The sequence below is a fragment of the Fringilla coelebs genome, assembly GCF_963513975.1.
Source record: "Fringilla coelebs genome assembly, chromosome: 3".
NCBI classification, from domain to species: domain Eukaryota; kingdom Metazoa; phylum Chordata; class Aves; order Passeriformes; family Fringillidae; genus Fringilla; species Fringilla coelebs.
This window is the reverse complement of record NC_140030.1, coordinates 100,149,461-100,165,491: the sequence shown is the minus strand read 5'-3', so window position 1 is coordinate 100,165,491 and position 16,031 is coordinate 100,149,461. Positions and strand designations below refer to the sequence as shown.

Sequence of the window (16,031 nt, the reverse complement as noted above, 5' to 3'; positions counted from 1 at the left end):
CATAATGATGTGTCACTAACAGTACAGTGACTGAAGATGTGGCAATTATTCTGCACTTTAAGGTCTGTCTGGGCTAAGAAATTGGCATTAATAAGATGTTTCACTCGTAGAACCAGTGCTGACAGTGATTCAGCTCTAGCAGCAGATGGATAAAACAGGTTTCAGTACCTTTAAGGTCGGAGAATTTTCCAGTTTGGATGCTAAGCTGTGCATGTGTTGTTTATTCCAGCAGTGAAACAATTCTCACCATGGCAGTTGGAGTTGAACAACAGCTGGTCATTGTCCTGGGGCTGATAAATGCTCATCTGAAGCTCCTGGAGTTTAATAGCATGAGAGGGAGACTTATAATCAGATATATTTCATCTGTCTCTAGTTATAAGCACAGAAAAACCACTTATGTGCTACCTTAAATCAATCCTTAGAAATACCAATAGGATGTGTCCACTATAATTGGATATTCTAGGTAATAAATGAGCATTGTTGAAAGTAATAGAAAGAACTGTTTGTAATGCTATGCAGAATATGATTGGAAATATAATTTTTTGCCAAGTTAAAATAAAACATCTCCCAAGCTTAAAAAAATTCTGAACTGAGGTTTAAAGAATAGATTGTGTAAATGTTCATGCAAAAAAAGACCAAAAAGATCAGCAAAGACTTTAAATAGTCTTTCATTTTTTGTCCACAGTGAAATGTTTCCAAGTGAAGATGAAAAAGAATACTAAAATGAGTTACTGTTCTTATTTGACTTGAAAACCATTATAGCCAGTGGGATTTGTTTAGGAATTTCAAAGAAAATATGTCTCCATTAATTAAAGTCTTCATGTAGGTGTACCAAAATATAACTCATTGATTGTTTGTACCCACTTTCAGTTAATTTTTTTTAAGGAATTTTTAAGTAGTAGTCATATTTCCAAGAAGGGAGAGATTCTAGTTTGAATGATGGATTATAAGGCTGTGTTATTTAAGATATGCATTATCTGATAAATACTCCACCAAAATACAGTATGATTGCTATCTTTTGGGTTCTTGGCTGTGTGCAGTAAGTTTCTTTTATGTGTAGAGTATCAAACTATCCCTATTGTGTGTACCTGTGCATGTGTGTATATGAGGGAGGTATAAATTATGGCTAATTATCATCCATGGTTTCCCTCCTCTGGTTTTATGTGGCACTCTTTTGGTAGCAAACTATGTCGGGGTGCTTATAATACATAAAGGTATTTTTGAATGTTTTTAAATGTAGAGTTTTTAAATGTAGCTCACACCACACCTTAATTAATTGTCAATCACTTGATGCTCTTTACCAAATAGCCAGGTTGAACTGTCCTGTCGGAACTCAGCACATCCCTTTGGGAGTCTGGAGTTGCTGGGATCCCTGCTGGGGTCATATTTATTTATTGTTTAATTTAATATTTAATTTAATTATTTAATAATAAAGTTATCACAAGGTGTAAATGTAGGTTTTGGGGTTTTTAGTATAAGAGTTTTGGAGACAAGATGGAGGGACTTGGGCATGTCTAGCCTTTCTTCTTCTTCTTCTCTACCTCCATCTTCAGTGGTGATGTTGGCACTTTTAGATTGGTTTAGAGTAGAAGCTCACTGTCTAACATAGGTGATAGGTATTGGAAAATATCTGTAAACATGTTACATGTAGTTTTTAGTATATAAAAATAACACCGCCCCAGGGGCAGGCAGAGTGCCTGGGACTGTCTTGCTGAGCGGACCTCAGCAGGACAGGAGAAAGAATTTTGTAGATAAGATACAATAAACAACCTTGAGACCAAGAAATGAAGAGCCCTGGCTCCTTCTTCAAGCACTGGGCTGGGAAAAGACACTTTCCAACTTTTCTTGGGGTCACTCTGACAAGCTAGAGACCCCGACACTGTCCTGTATATGCTCTAGTATATTGTTTTGTGTTCCTTATGCTTAAAATTTCAAGTTTGGTCATAAGCTTTCTTGTCTGGATACACTTCATAGTCAGATTTATATCACGTGTCAAGCACAATAAGGAACTTTGTGTCTGCAGTTTTTTATCAGCTTAGAAGGGCACTGCCAGAAATCTTGCTGCATCTTGCAAAAAGGGTTGTTGTGAAGAGAGTGAGGTTAAAAAAAAAATCCAGAGGATTGCAAATGTGAAATGCTTGAAGGTTATGAAATCAAGCCTAGAAAAGGGGTGCCTGGTATCACCATGAACCTGCATTAGGTTCACATTTATCACAGATGAGCTGTTTTGCCATGACACCTTTGCTTCACTCAGTGCAGAGGACACCATTTGTATGTTTGGTTTCTGCACAGGAATAAAACAGAAGGCAATTTTCTGCACAGCTGAACTGGGAAGAAAGTCTGCATCTGAACTTGATCTTGACAGGGCTTGCTTAAGGTGCTGAGGTCTGTGCTTGTTGATTCACCTGCCCTCCTCCCCCCATTCACATCAACCAACCAGGAGGAGTACATGAGCAGTAGCTGGTGTCAAACAGCGCACAAATGCAGATGTAGTGATGTGAAAAATATTGAAGCAGAAAAGACTCCACACTGCTGTTAGTAGACAGTGTAAGACGTGGCTGTAGGAAAGGACTGTAAGTCCGAATAGCTTTTCTTCTGGAAATAAAAAGAAGTGCTGTTTTCACTTCCAGCATAATGAATTAGTACAGGATAATTACCTCTTAAGTTAAATATTTCTGATATAAAGCAAGCAGTATGTACCAATATGTCAGATGCCCTATAGAAAAGCCAGAATGGTGCAGTAGGCAGCTCAGATTTTATAATAAAATCACAGATGCTCCTATTGAGCTGGAGCCTTAATACAGCCAAGGGTTTACTCCTAGTGTTGATTGCCATTTCTTTTCTCAGTCACATAACAGATGGCAGCTGATGTATTGTGAAAGCAAGGCAAGGCAGCTCATCCCTTGTAAAAAAACACTACAAACACCTCCATGTTTAGATCAGCAGTGCCCAGTTTGCAGACAGGCAGTGTGAGGTGCACAGTGTGTGTGTCCAGCCCAAAGCCACACCATGTCACACCCCTGGCTAAAGGAATGACGCTGTCTGTAGTTTCCCCAATGCCTGGAATGCAGCTGTAGCAGTATCACATCAAGGAAGATTAAATTGAGGCAAATCCCAAGGACTGCCTGCACTTCACCTTGCTGTGCTCCATGTCAGCATGTGCTTGGAGGAGGTGTGTTCATTTTGGAGAAGTTGCATCCATTTTGTGTGAAAATGAAGCAAAAGCATCTGCTTGAAATGGCGATGGAGAAGCTGAACCACAGCTTCCTTTTTCTACCTCCCATCCTCCCTTTGTGGCCATATATAGTAGCAGCTATTGCCACTGAGGCAATGCAGAAACCAGGTTGTGGGGTTTATCAGTTTTGAAAAAATAGATGGAAAAACTGGATATCTATCTAAAAAGGGTTTTTTAGAAGGAGGAGGAAGAGGAATACTAATACTAATAATACTAATAATAATAATAATAATAATAATAATATTAATAAACATTATTAAACATAATAACATTATTAAAAATAATAATTATTAGTAGTAGTATTAGTGTTAGTGTTAGTATTAGTATTATTTCTGTTGCTGCACAGGGACAAGGAGTAAATGACCCCTTCCACTCTGTTGCAAAATACAAATAAAGCCTGACAAAGTCCACCCATGCTCTAAAAGAGGCTGAAGAGGCTGCAAGTACATTGTTAAGGCTTTTTGGGCCTTATGGATAGAATAATAAAGATGAAAAAATGCAGTTGCATCTTGACTCTCCTTTGAAAGGCTCATGCTCTTGCTGCTGCAGGCCCTGCTTTGCTGGTGCAGCACTTAGCAGTTTTGCTTCCTTGTTTGTATTGTGGAGGTGGCAAATGAAGCTGTGGGTGTTGCAATGAGCTGGGCTGTCCCTTCACTTGTTCCAGCCCACGAGAACACCTTCTTTGTCCCAGCCTTCCTGTTTCCTGGCCCAGCAGAGCAGCAGTGCCAGACCTGACACAGTGTTTGTAGCATTGTCCATTTGGGAATTCCTGTGGCACAGTGGGGAAAGGGCCAGGAGCCAGGGAAAAGCCTCCTTGCTATCCCATACCAGTGCTGAATTCCCAGAGCTGAATTCCCAGAGGTGCTCCCAGCTCATTGCTGGAGCCAACGCACTCCCCTCCAACTGCTGTGGGGCAGGAGTCTGGGATGAGTAGACACTTGCAGATTGAGTTTTAATGAAAGGTGTCAGGTTATTTGCATAACCTGGTTTGTTTGTGCAACCCCTTTAAGATCCCATATTTGTCAGACCCTAAAGATGTGTCCTTTAAGTCCTCAGTTAAGCAAGCTTTTCCCTTTTACTCCCTTTATTTTCCTACAGTCAATTGCTTCAGCAGACATGGATTTGAATCAGCTGGAAGCTTTCCTCACTGCCCAAACCAAAAAACAAGGTGGCATCACATCAGATCAGGCTGCAGTCATTGCAAAATTTTGGAAGAACCACCGGACTCAAATCCACGAGAGCCTCATCAATCAGAGCCGCTGGGATAATGTCCTGAAAAACATGAACTGGAGAGTGGACCTGAAAACACAGTTGAGGCATATTGATCAGATAAACACTCCTGTTGCGATTGTTGAAATGGAACTGGGAAAAAATGGACAGGTAAGCTTCCTTTTGCAAAATATATAAACCTGATGTAGCTACACGTGCACTGAGGCATATTACCTATTGCTGAATTCACTGCATCCCAGTCAAGCCAGTTGATTCATCGCCACTGGCCCTTTAATGGACTTGAAATTGGGGTCCATCTTTGGATACAAAGAAACATTCTGGTGGTGAATGCAATTTTTGCTTTTTTTTTCATATCTTCATGTAAAGAAGACATGACATATATATTTTGACATATATATTGATAGCTCTCTTTACATTAAGCTTGAAAAATCAGAGGATGTAGAAATCAAACATGATCTTATAATTCTGTTTGTATACCATGCTCTGCAAATTGAATTAGTCTTCTTTTAATTCAACACTAAAATTAGTTAAAATATGCAAAGTAGGAGCTGAAAAAGAGTAAAGTTCACAAATTACATTTTAGAACAAATGAGGGGAAAGACTCCTTTTTATTTTACATAACACCCATTATTATGTTACTTGTTACCTGTCACATTATGCAATCTGGCCTTATCTGCCTGAAAGATATCTATCTATATATATATATAGCTCTATCAGTGCTGAACATTGCCTTCCTTTTTTTATCTTTATAGTCCGTAGGATTGTACAGCTAAAGGCACAGATTCTCATCTTCACATTTGCTGTTGTTTTCTAACAGGACATGTGTTTCAATTTGGTATCTTTTCTCTCTGCAATGTTTTAGTAACTTTCAAAACCTCATTTCTTAGCAGTACCTACTGCAAATCATGCCATGAGCTGATTTGGGGATTTTGATGTTACTAGTTAATGTTTAGCAAGGTTCCTTGTATTTCATAGTATTTTAATAGCAAGAGTGCCTGAATTAGTAATACCTCAATCCATACACCTGGAATATACATGTGCATAGGAATGATTGAATTCCAACTGCATGGCTAAGCCAAGCCAAGGGTGAAGGTACATATGATCTGGGATCCTGCAGAGACAGAAGGTTTTGTTGGAGTCATTCTGTTGGTTCACTTTTCTTTGCAGTCAGTGGAAGCTGATCCTCCTTGAGCCTTCCGCTCCTGGTTCTCTGCAGTGAGCAATACAATAATGGTGTGTTGCTTCAGGTTTTTTCCTAACCTCAGAGAAGTGGAGTTTTCTGCTCAGGATCCTGAGATTGAAAATGATTGTGTTCTATTAGCAGCAAATGGAAAAAAAGGTTGCTTTGAATAAAAAGGTTACAAGGGAGCACATTATAATGAGTACATTGAGTACATTAGTGAGCAAATGGGAGAAATACCTACATTCATTAAAAAACGCATTCTTAACTCAGAATCACTGTTGTGTTTCACAAGGGGATTATGTAGTTAGTGACTCCTGTTTTGAAACTGTTTTTTCCCCCAGTAATGGATTTTACAGTAACATCAAGCAGCAAGGACACTTATATTTCTTTCACCCTCTGCAGAGAGAGTGAGGGAATGGAGGAAGAATACACATTTCTGAGACACTGTAATGTCTCTTACCAAAGAGCCCCACAACAAAATCAAAATGCATTATTTTAGCAATGCCCCTTCATGCTGCAAAGGGAAATGGTTGTGTAAATGCATTATTGGAACTGCCATCAAACACAATTTTGCCTCCTTCCCTGAGGATACCAGTGAGCTGTGGCAAGCCTGACTCTTGGTGTGAGTTAAACTGGTCCTTACTGAAACAACCATGGAGCAATTAGCATTGTCACCACTGGAGTCAATGTACATTTATTCTAAGGAGCTCTGCTTTCACACAGCCTTTGGCTGTGCATTAAATACGTTCTCTGCTGTAAATCTTTAGGTTGAGGCACTCTGCATCAGACCCTATGCTCCTGTGATGGGATGAGGTTTGGGAAACCACAGGGATTTGGGGATCTCCTGGAAAGATAGGTCACAGAGATTCCTGCTGGAGGTTGAACAAGTTGTTGCGCACTGGATCCAGCCCACTAACTTGAAACTGTCATGTTTTATAGTCTTTTGAAGTATTTTTACTTTATTGTTAGCACGTCTCTTCTAAATATCAAGTTTTGTAGCACATCAAATACATATATACTAGTACCTTTCCTAAGTTTAGCAGAGAACATATTTTCTAAACAGTTGTCAGCATAGATGGGATTTGATGAATAATGAAGATCTGGCTTTGAAGAAGAAAGCTGGCTGATGATTCAGGAGTAAATTATTCACAACAGACTGTTTTCATTTGGACACATGATAACAGGGGAATATACAAATGCATTGATATGTAATGAATTGAAATGAATATTTCATGGTTCAACAGAAGCAAAAAAATGCTCTGTAGAAAATGTATCTTTCCAGAAGTCACTCTGATTCTTCTCAGTGCCTCTGGGTTGGATTTAGGTCTCTGCCCAGCAGAAGACCAGGCTGCTTGGTGGAGCATCTGCTCCTTCCACTTCAATAAATAACTTTGCTTCCTGCTTACCTTCTCTGAATTTTAGTCAGCTCTTTCATGAGGGGAAGAACTCTGTGTGAAACCTGATGTGGTTGAGAATGGGGAATTAATTGGAAGTGACTGGTTCATAAATGCCACTAGACTGAGTTTATGTGAATTTTGTCAAATTTTGTAGATGTTTTCTGGCTGGAGAGAGATGCTTTTGGGTTTGAGAATCCATCACAACTTGCATGCATTAATTCTTGCTACCCTTGCCATTACTGATAAGAGAAAAAAATGAACCCTTTTCCCTAAGTGCTCTTGAAATCACTTCTAATGAGGAACATTTGAAAATACCATGCTCTGAACTTTGAAAAATTTGATTCAAGATCTGTAAATTGGAGTCTGAACTCTTCTTCAGTAAAGACTTTACAGCAACATTCCAAGTTTCCTTTATGCTGGTGTTACAGTCTTTATAGATCCTAGCAGGTCTACATTAAGATTAAAGGCAGATGAACATGCTAGCCATCAGCTTTGAAAGCCCATTTTCTTTAACAATATGACTAAAAATAAAATTGTAAAGCAGTTGCACTTTAGCCTGCCTTTGCCTTCATCTTGTGGTATTTAATGCTCATTACTGCTGGTCCATTTTTTGCATTTGAACAGCCCACCTAGTCTTTGGCACAATGGTTTTATCCTCTTGGGTTTTTTATCTACCTTGCTGGCTTTCTCTTAAAACACCTGCAGCTACCTGTCTCCTTCTTTATGTCCTTTTTTATCTTGTTCTCCCTCTCTGAGCATGTCTCCCTCTCTGAGCTCTTTTGGCATGAAATTTCAGTCAGACGTGAATCTGCTCAGAGGGAAGGGAGAGTGAGCTGGAGCATCCTCCTTCTCATGCCCTTCCTGCCCCTCTGCACCAGCCCTGCTCCACATGGTGGGCAGCCACTGCTGGGCAATGTTGGCTTACCTGCACATTTCAGTCCCATATTTATACCTGACCTTGCCACTGACAGAAAATTACTGCATTGGTTTTACACTGTGGCTTGGCACTAAGATTATGTTAAAACTTGTTTTCTGGACTTTGTCATGTTATTTTCCTCAGGAGATCTGCCTCTCCCCTGGGGCTGTATTCTTCCTGTGGGCTGATTTGCCAGTAAGTTTTACTTTCTTTATATAAATATATATATAAATATATAGCATTATATATTTTGCAGTTTAATCAGTCTGAAACTGATCAGATATTACAGATTAGCTGAGAATTTATTGGCTTTTTTTGCTTTAGCTTATTTACAGAATGGGTATTTCCACATACATTTCTTTTCAGTGTTTAAGATACCAGTAATCCATGTAATATCACTTCTCTTGGGGCTTTGTTGGATCTTAAAGCATGTTTTATGATCAAAGAGTATTTTTTGCCCTGGTTTAACATGAAGCTGGGATTCTTCTGCAGGATTCTTCCCGGAAAGACCTGAGATAATCCCATCAGGATTATGGATTAAAGGCTTTTTTTCCCAAAATATTGTATCTCTCTTCTCTTTCCTTTTCTAAAAGCCTTTACCTGACAGAGGGGACATAACAGTTAATGATATACAGTGAGCAAATACTACAATGTAGCAAATACTAGAAGCTACATACAAGGTAAGAATGAGGATAATTTCTTTCAAAGTTAAGGGTAAACAGCAGCCTTTCATTCCCTATACTTTCTCTGGTCTGAAATCACCAGGGATGTGTATCTTCACAAAAAACAAGTGTTTTTCTTTAAAGAACAGGCAAGCATTAGTAACAGTATTTTCAGTGAAAGTCTAGTATTCAGTACTTATGATTATATTTTGATTGTCACTTGAAACTCTCCGCAGTGAGATAAAATACTTTCTGATGAAAGGACTTGCTAGGTGAAGTGCACCTTTACCAGTGCAACAGCATACTTGATGCTGAAAAAGTAGGAACTGTCAGCTGGCAGTTTACCTACTGTCTGCTGGTGGCTGGGTCCAGACCCTGGTAATTCAGAGAAAATAATACTAATATAATAATAATTCAGGTAATAATTCTATTAGTTCATGTGTGGAAAGAGTTCATAAGGAGTACAGACAATTGTCATGTGCTGTATATTGGAGATAAAATGCTTCCAGTATTTTGAAGATCTGGAGCTGGATATTTCATCAAGTTTTAGTTGCAATGATTATAAAGGTTTAATTAATGTTTTGAGAAGGAGTAAAGTAGGTCTCAAAGTAAACTTCTGGGAGAATATTTTTTTTTTCTGACTTGTTAATTATGTCCATGCTACACAAATCTAGGCTGAAATTCCTATCATCTGTGCTATAAACAAATTATACTTATTTTTAGCATTCACACATGAACACACTTTCACAATGTAATAAAAAAAAAAATCTTAGAATTTATCTTCTATAAAAACTCATTCTCTTGCTGGGAGTACACACTGAATGCTGCTGAGGATGTGGTGGTGTTTTGTGCATTTTTCTCTTGGCTTTTGTCAGCTGCAGTTATCCCCAGCCATAGCTGTCACTGCCGCAGAGAGGTCAGACCAAGAGAGCATCAGGAGTACACTCATGCCATAGGGAGGAAGGATTATGGCTGTGCCTGCTTTTGCCTCTGTGTGACTCCGGGTCAGGCTGCTTCAGAGATATGGCTGAAAATAGCCCCAGATAATGGATCTCCGGTCTTTTTTATGTAGGAACTCTTTGAAAAGGCAGATTGCTTTTTGTAGGGTATCAGTGTGGGCAAAGCGATGCGTGGGGAGATGAAAAGCAGCTCCAGGTACCCAAACCAAAATAACTCCAGCCAGGCCTGCAGAGAGGAAGGAAAAGCAACCACCAAACCATTTTTCCTTTCCAGCCATAATCTATCTTACTCTTTGTAGCTATTAACATCATCAGAAACGATGTTCCCCTCAAAAATGGGAAAAGCATGGGCATTTAGAAGCCAAATTAATCAACTTAACTCCAATGGGATTAATATTTTTATGTAATTAAAATGATGGAATCTGGTAAGTAGAAGTCAGTTGGAAAAAAAATCACCTTTGTGGCCAAGCCGAATGTAATCGTTTGAGCTTTTATTCACCTTGGAAATTTATGGGCTGGAGGGAACAGTTACATAAGGGCACTACAGTGCAAAAGCAAATAAAAAATGGAGAGGGCAGCAGGTCACTCCACAGAGAGGAAACGAGCACAGTTGACTGACTTAACTCAGTTATTTACTTAATCCTCTGCATGGCACTCTCTGTAGTTCTTTGCTTTGACAGGTCAGGTTTTGTCACCTTCTTAGAGTGGAAACTTGGGGAACAAGAAGAGAATTTTGTTATTTGTGGTTCTTGGGACGTGGAAGTGTAATAAGTATGTTAAGGAGATAAGAGCATTAAATGGAGGTATTAAATAACTGTCTGACTCAAAGTGTCACTTTTCCACTGGGTATATTTGACAGTATTTTTTACCTCATGTATACATCCTATACAAAGCAAGGATATTCTGTAATCAGTAGTGCTGACAGTTTCCATGCTGGTTTATTTGTGCCCTGTATATGTAGATGTGCAAGTGCACACATACTTATATATTCCCTGCATTTACTTTGGAACTGGATTTGCTGAAGTAATTAAGTAGAATAAGTTAACTGAGGTTTGAGTATTTTTGATTGTAGCTGAGCTCAGGATATTACAGGGGAAAATCTGCATTAATTGAAGGTGAGCTGTATGAACCCAGCAGTGATGCCTGTTTACTGCCTTTCATCTGCCTAAATTCAGACTCAGTCCTGGACCCTTGAAATGTTCACCTTCTCAGGTTTTGCACATTATGACAGAGGACTTGCAATCTGTTAAATATATAATATCAGTGATGTCAACAAATATTTTTCAATCTAACATCAATCAATTCACACAGAGCAATAAAATGTGGAGTAGCTTTGATGAAATGTCCTCCAGAACATCCCTTGCAGCCTTGAGAAACAGATTGCAACAAGGCTGGGACAGGGGCAGCTGGGCTCAGCAGAACTGGCTGTTGAAAATTGTCCCAGCAAAAGTGTTTCACCATATGCCTTTTCTTGGAGCTGGCTCTAGAGTCAGAGACCCTAAATTGCATCTCCCCCATCACCAAAGGAATTGTTCTGTTTGGGACAGGTAGGCAGAGCAGTTTCTGCATGACACTTACTCTATTGTTGTGTAAATAATCACAGGCAGTCCCACTGTCTGTGCAATTCCCACCAGCTCAGACTTGGGGCTGTGTGGAGAGTGTCTGGAAACATGCAAATTAAAGCACTGCATTTGCACAGAATGCTAGACTGGCACCATTTGACTGCATGACTTTGCAGCAAATCCAGTCTATAATTGAGGTGAAATGTAGTTGAAGGACCAAAATTTGTAATCTCCACTAGCATCTTTTTAACAGGACTCAAAAGTTTTGCATGATTCTTGAAAAACATTTTAAAAGGGGAAATGTCTTTGCTGGAGAGCCTGTATACAGCAAATCAAAGCCTCTTTGCATCTTGGCTCTGGTGGTGTTGTCCATCTGTGTTCTTCAGAGGACTTGGATATCAACATAAGCAAGTAATTTGTTCTTAGGCAACTCAGGACAAAAAGGAGTTGTTATGAACATAAATGCCCGCTGCATTGGCTAACAATGCATCTCGTTTTTACAGGCCTAGCCTGGCCAAATACATTTAAAATTGTTGTTTTGCCAGTTGGCCAGCCTTGCCCCTCTTGACACTTGCCATGTTGCTGCTGAGAAGTGCTTTGGAGATCCTTTCAGGTTTGTCATGATCTCTTTTGAGATCTCTGAGCATTGGCACTCAGGATGCAAGTAAAAACAAACAGGTTCTTAATTTATTTTAATTAGGAAGAGCTACTGCAGGAGAAGGTATTAGAAGATACAAAAGGAGAAAGCTAGCACTTAACTGAGGAGAAGCGCTTGCAGAGCATGACAGTCTTTTTGCTGCTTAATCCTTTGGATTCTCTTTATTAAATATATGTGTGTATCCATATATATGTACACTTTTCATAAAAGATGGACCCCAGTTTTTGCTGTGCAAGAATTGATGCAGCAGAAGAAACAAAACAGTCCACAGTGGCAAAGTAAAATCCCTTCAGTTCATGGCTAATTCTCAGTGTAATCTTTTCATGGAGCAGGTATTTCCATTCTAGTTTCTGCAAACTAGGGCTTTCCGTCCCTCTAGAGCTTCTACTCATCCTAGTTAAAAATGAAAAAAGATAAACTTTTTTTTTTCTTTTTCTTTTCCTTCCGTAATTCTGTTAAAACCTCTGACAGAGTGATTCCACAGGTAGCTGGCTGGAATCTGTTAGTGGGCAAAGCTGTCCTTGGCAGTTGGTAGCTGAGCGTTAATGCTGAGGTGCTGTGAGCTCCCTGCACGGAAATGCAGTTAATCAGCATGTGGAAGGCTTGGGATACTGGCCCCCTGTTTGGATAAAAGCAGGCTCTCACTCCTGCTGCAGTTGCTCTTGCTGTTACAAACCACTAGCAGTGCTGCTTAGGTACTTCTAGAGGCCAGCAGAGAAGTTTTGGGAGAGGCTCGTGCCCCTTCCCAAGGGAGTGAATGAAGACTGTAGGAAACAAAGCCTTTTTTTTTTACAGGTTCACTTACCTCTATGTTAAATGGATTTGTCTGCTCCTTGCTATGCTGGTTGCATCTTGTCAAAGAATAGACTGAAAGAAAGGCAGTAAATGGAGCTGCCACAAAAGATCACGTGTGGGTTTGAGAGGGTGGTGTTGGTGTCAGGTCTTTTCCTTGCTGCAAGGTGGACTTGAAAAGTTGCTGGCTTTTGCTGTGTGTCCTCAGCCTTGTGCTGCCCCAGCAGTGATGTGTTCATGGAGCTGAAAGTGGCTGAGTGAGTCCAAATGAATTTTTTTTTGTTCCCTCCCCACCCTTTTATCTTTTTTCACCCACATTATTTTTAGTGTGGATCAATTTGTTGAAGGGACAGGTTGAGGGCAAAATTGAGCAAAAGAAATTGAGAGCTCTGTCTTGCCTTGAAAAAAATGCTCATTTAAGCATCCATGTTGAAAGAGCCACCATTTTAAATTCTAGCTAGTGATCTCTTGAACAGAAATGAAGCAGCTCTCCTTGAATGCTGAGGATAACTTCTCTGAAGTGCCAATTTTTCTTCCAAGAATGGAGGAGGAATAGAAAATGAGAGGCACGGCTGTTGGATGAGTTTTGTATTGTGGAGTTCATCTGGAGAAGATGGGAAAGGTATCTGATATGGAGATGATCTGGAAGGGGATCTGGAGGTGGCAATCTGTGCAGATTCCAGGAATGGGGGAATCTTGATGTTTTAGCAGCCTTGATATTCTTTGTTTCTAGAAAGTTTCTCAGCTATGTGGATTTGTGACAGCCGTAATGAGAAGCATGATTGAAATACTGGTGCAATTCCTTGCCTGCCTATTTTGTCTAGTGTTAGTGGGAAATGTGGTGAGCTGAGCCACAGCTTGGCTGAGTTGCCTGAAGTGATTCTGTAAGTCTGGGAACAGCAACAGTCCCACAGTCCTGACTTACTCACAGCTTTAACAAATAAACTCATTTATTGTTCAGGGTTGGGGCTTTTTTTTATTCAATAGTTACAAGAACTTGGTTGGTGTTGACAGTTCTGTCCTCAAAATAGCTTTCTCTGTTTCCTTGCATGTATCTGGTCCAGTTTTCTTTTTCTTTTTGCTTGTTTTGAAAATACTTACAGAGGCAGTGGGATGAAGCATAGGTTTCCCTGCTTTTCTCTGAAAGGAGATGGTTGGGAGGAGATCAGTAGCAAGTGCTTTTGGTTACGCCATCATTGTCCTATATACTAGTTGAGGAAATGACTACTTTGAACATAATTCCTGGAGCAAATCCTCTTCATTTATAAAGAGATTCCAACTTACAAAAGATACAAGACAATCCTTTGATTAAGAAACCTCTTGCAGCTGTAATTTTGCATAGACCTTGACACAAGGGGATTTTTTCCTGTCCTCCTTTCAGATTATCAGTTGCAAAACTCCACAGAGATAATCAGACATGCAAATCTGCAATATATTTTTAGTTCAACTCAGTGATGTAGATTCATTAATATGTTAATATGACAAGGAAAGCATAATTTAAATTGCATATGTCTAATTTGGTTAATAAATGCTTGAAATACAGTCCCAATTTTAAAAGTAGCCATACTTGATACCAGTTTTTCAGGGGTTTTTTTTCCCTTTTAAATCACAAGGAGAGTACAAAACCTCTTGTTTTATGTACAGAGATAACTTTGTGGTGCTTTTTACCCTGACCATGCACAACCAAAGGACCTTTATGCTGGAAATCGGTGTTCCTTGTACACATTTGCACCATCCTAATGATTGAATTGTAATAAATTGCATCAGTGGAGACCTAGTGAGGATTGTGGTATTGTAATATGAGTTCCCAGACTGCATGAGGTGGAGTTAGACAGGCAGATAGAAGATGAAAAGAGAAAAGTTTCCTCATGTTCAAATATGGCCAAGCTCCACCAATGCAAATCAGGGATGTGCTTGCCCTGTATTTAACTTGCAGTGGCCTAACTAAATGAGATACAAATTACTACTGGAATTAGAATTAGACAGCTTCTGAATCTTGGTTGAACATGCAAAGCTGCTATAATATCCAGATTTTTTTAAAGCCCTGAAGTGGTATTTGAATGCTTACAGGCAATAAACTTTTCAGTCAATTGATTCCATTTCTGTTGAATCACCCTCAAAAGTGAAGCTGTGCTTTGAGGACTATTAAAAAATTTCATTCCATTTAACCTGTAAATACGCCACAGGACTTGAGAAAATGAGTTTGATAATTGCTTTTTTTTGGAAGACTTCAGCCTGGAAGGCAGCATCTTAAAAGGACTCAGCATTGAGGAGAGTCTCTAATGTAGCCAGTTAGAGCCAGTTACACTGGCCTGACTTCCTTGGTCGGAAGTAATGAGGTGTGACAGATCAGGAGTGCAGTGCATCATGGTCAGGACCAATAACCCCTTTCAGAAAATTACATTTCTGCTCTGAGCAGTTGTTTTGAGTTGTCTGCAGCTAATTGTAAACCACCTGCTTTTACAGAAAGGGAGCTCTCGTGTTTCCCAGTAAATATCACCATGATGTTCCAAGACAGCTATGAAGTGCAACTGTCTGGGAGAAAGCTCAAGTCTGATCAAATTTAATTAGACTGGAACCTGTTCCTGCCTACAAATATCTTGATTATACAAAGAGACATGCCACTTGACAGAATTGGCTTTTGTGATAGCTTCTGCTGTGAGAATGTGAAAGAGAGTTGTGGATTCACATGCTCCTTCTCACTGAAGACTGAGCAATGAGCTGTATCTGCATCCTGGTGGTCACCCAGAGCTCACCAGAGAGGAGCTGGAGAAACCCAGGCTGCTTGAGGGAATGATAAATCTGTCTGCCTTGGACTATTCCCTCAAAGAATAAGGACTCCAGAGGAAAGCAAGCATTACTAGGTCAGCTCTAGGAGCCTCAGGTTTGGTGAGATAGATTCCAGCCTCTGTCTGAGCTGCCTAGTGATTAATGTAGCTTGACAACTCCTCTCAAATGAGTGGTATGGATAAGACCTTGTCACTTTGTTCAGCTCAGGGCAGTGGAGGCAAAATGCCTCAGCCTTCATTTTTTAGGAAGTAAAAGCAGAAAAGAAATGCAGCACCTCCCATTACACTGTGGGAAGTGTAGTTGAGTGAATGTCATTAAACTGTCAGCCAAAGAAATGCAGGCTGCTGGGTGAGAGACCTGTATTTGCATTAAATCAAAACTCTTGGGCTAAAAATTAATGCAAGTTATAAATGAAATTATAACTTATAAAGAAGACCTCTAAATGTGAGTTTCTTTTTAAAAGTCATAATGAACAAGCAGTGAGTTTACTGAGCAGAAGTACTTGTGGGTTTAAGCACACCAAATGCTTTGCATGACAATTAACAGCAGGGATAGGCTGTGATCCAGGAGCACTGAGATATGTCATTGTCTGCATATGACGTGTGACTGAGCCACTTTGTTCCCCAACACTTTTCTCTGCAAGCACA

The 16,031-nt window shown here is 39.7% G+C and overlaps 1 protein-coding gene across 3 annotated transcripts in view; it reads left to right on the top strand.

Moving 5' to 3' along the window:
* COMMD1 (copper metabolism domain containing 1) overlaps positions 1 to 16,031 on the top strand; it is a 62,252-nt gene that overhangs the window by 14,629 nt on the left and 31,592 nt on the right. For all 3 annotated transcript variants that reach the window (XM_084202236.1, XM_084202235.1, XM_084202237.1), the window contains exon 2: positions 4,334 to 4,615. In XM_084202236.1, the coding sequence (XP_084058362.1) occupies positions 4,352 to 4,615 (264 nt within the window). In that variant the 5' untranslated portion in view covers positions 4,334 to 4,351. The remainder of the gene's footprint in view (positions 1 to 4,333; positions 4,616 to 16,031) is intronic.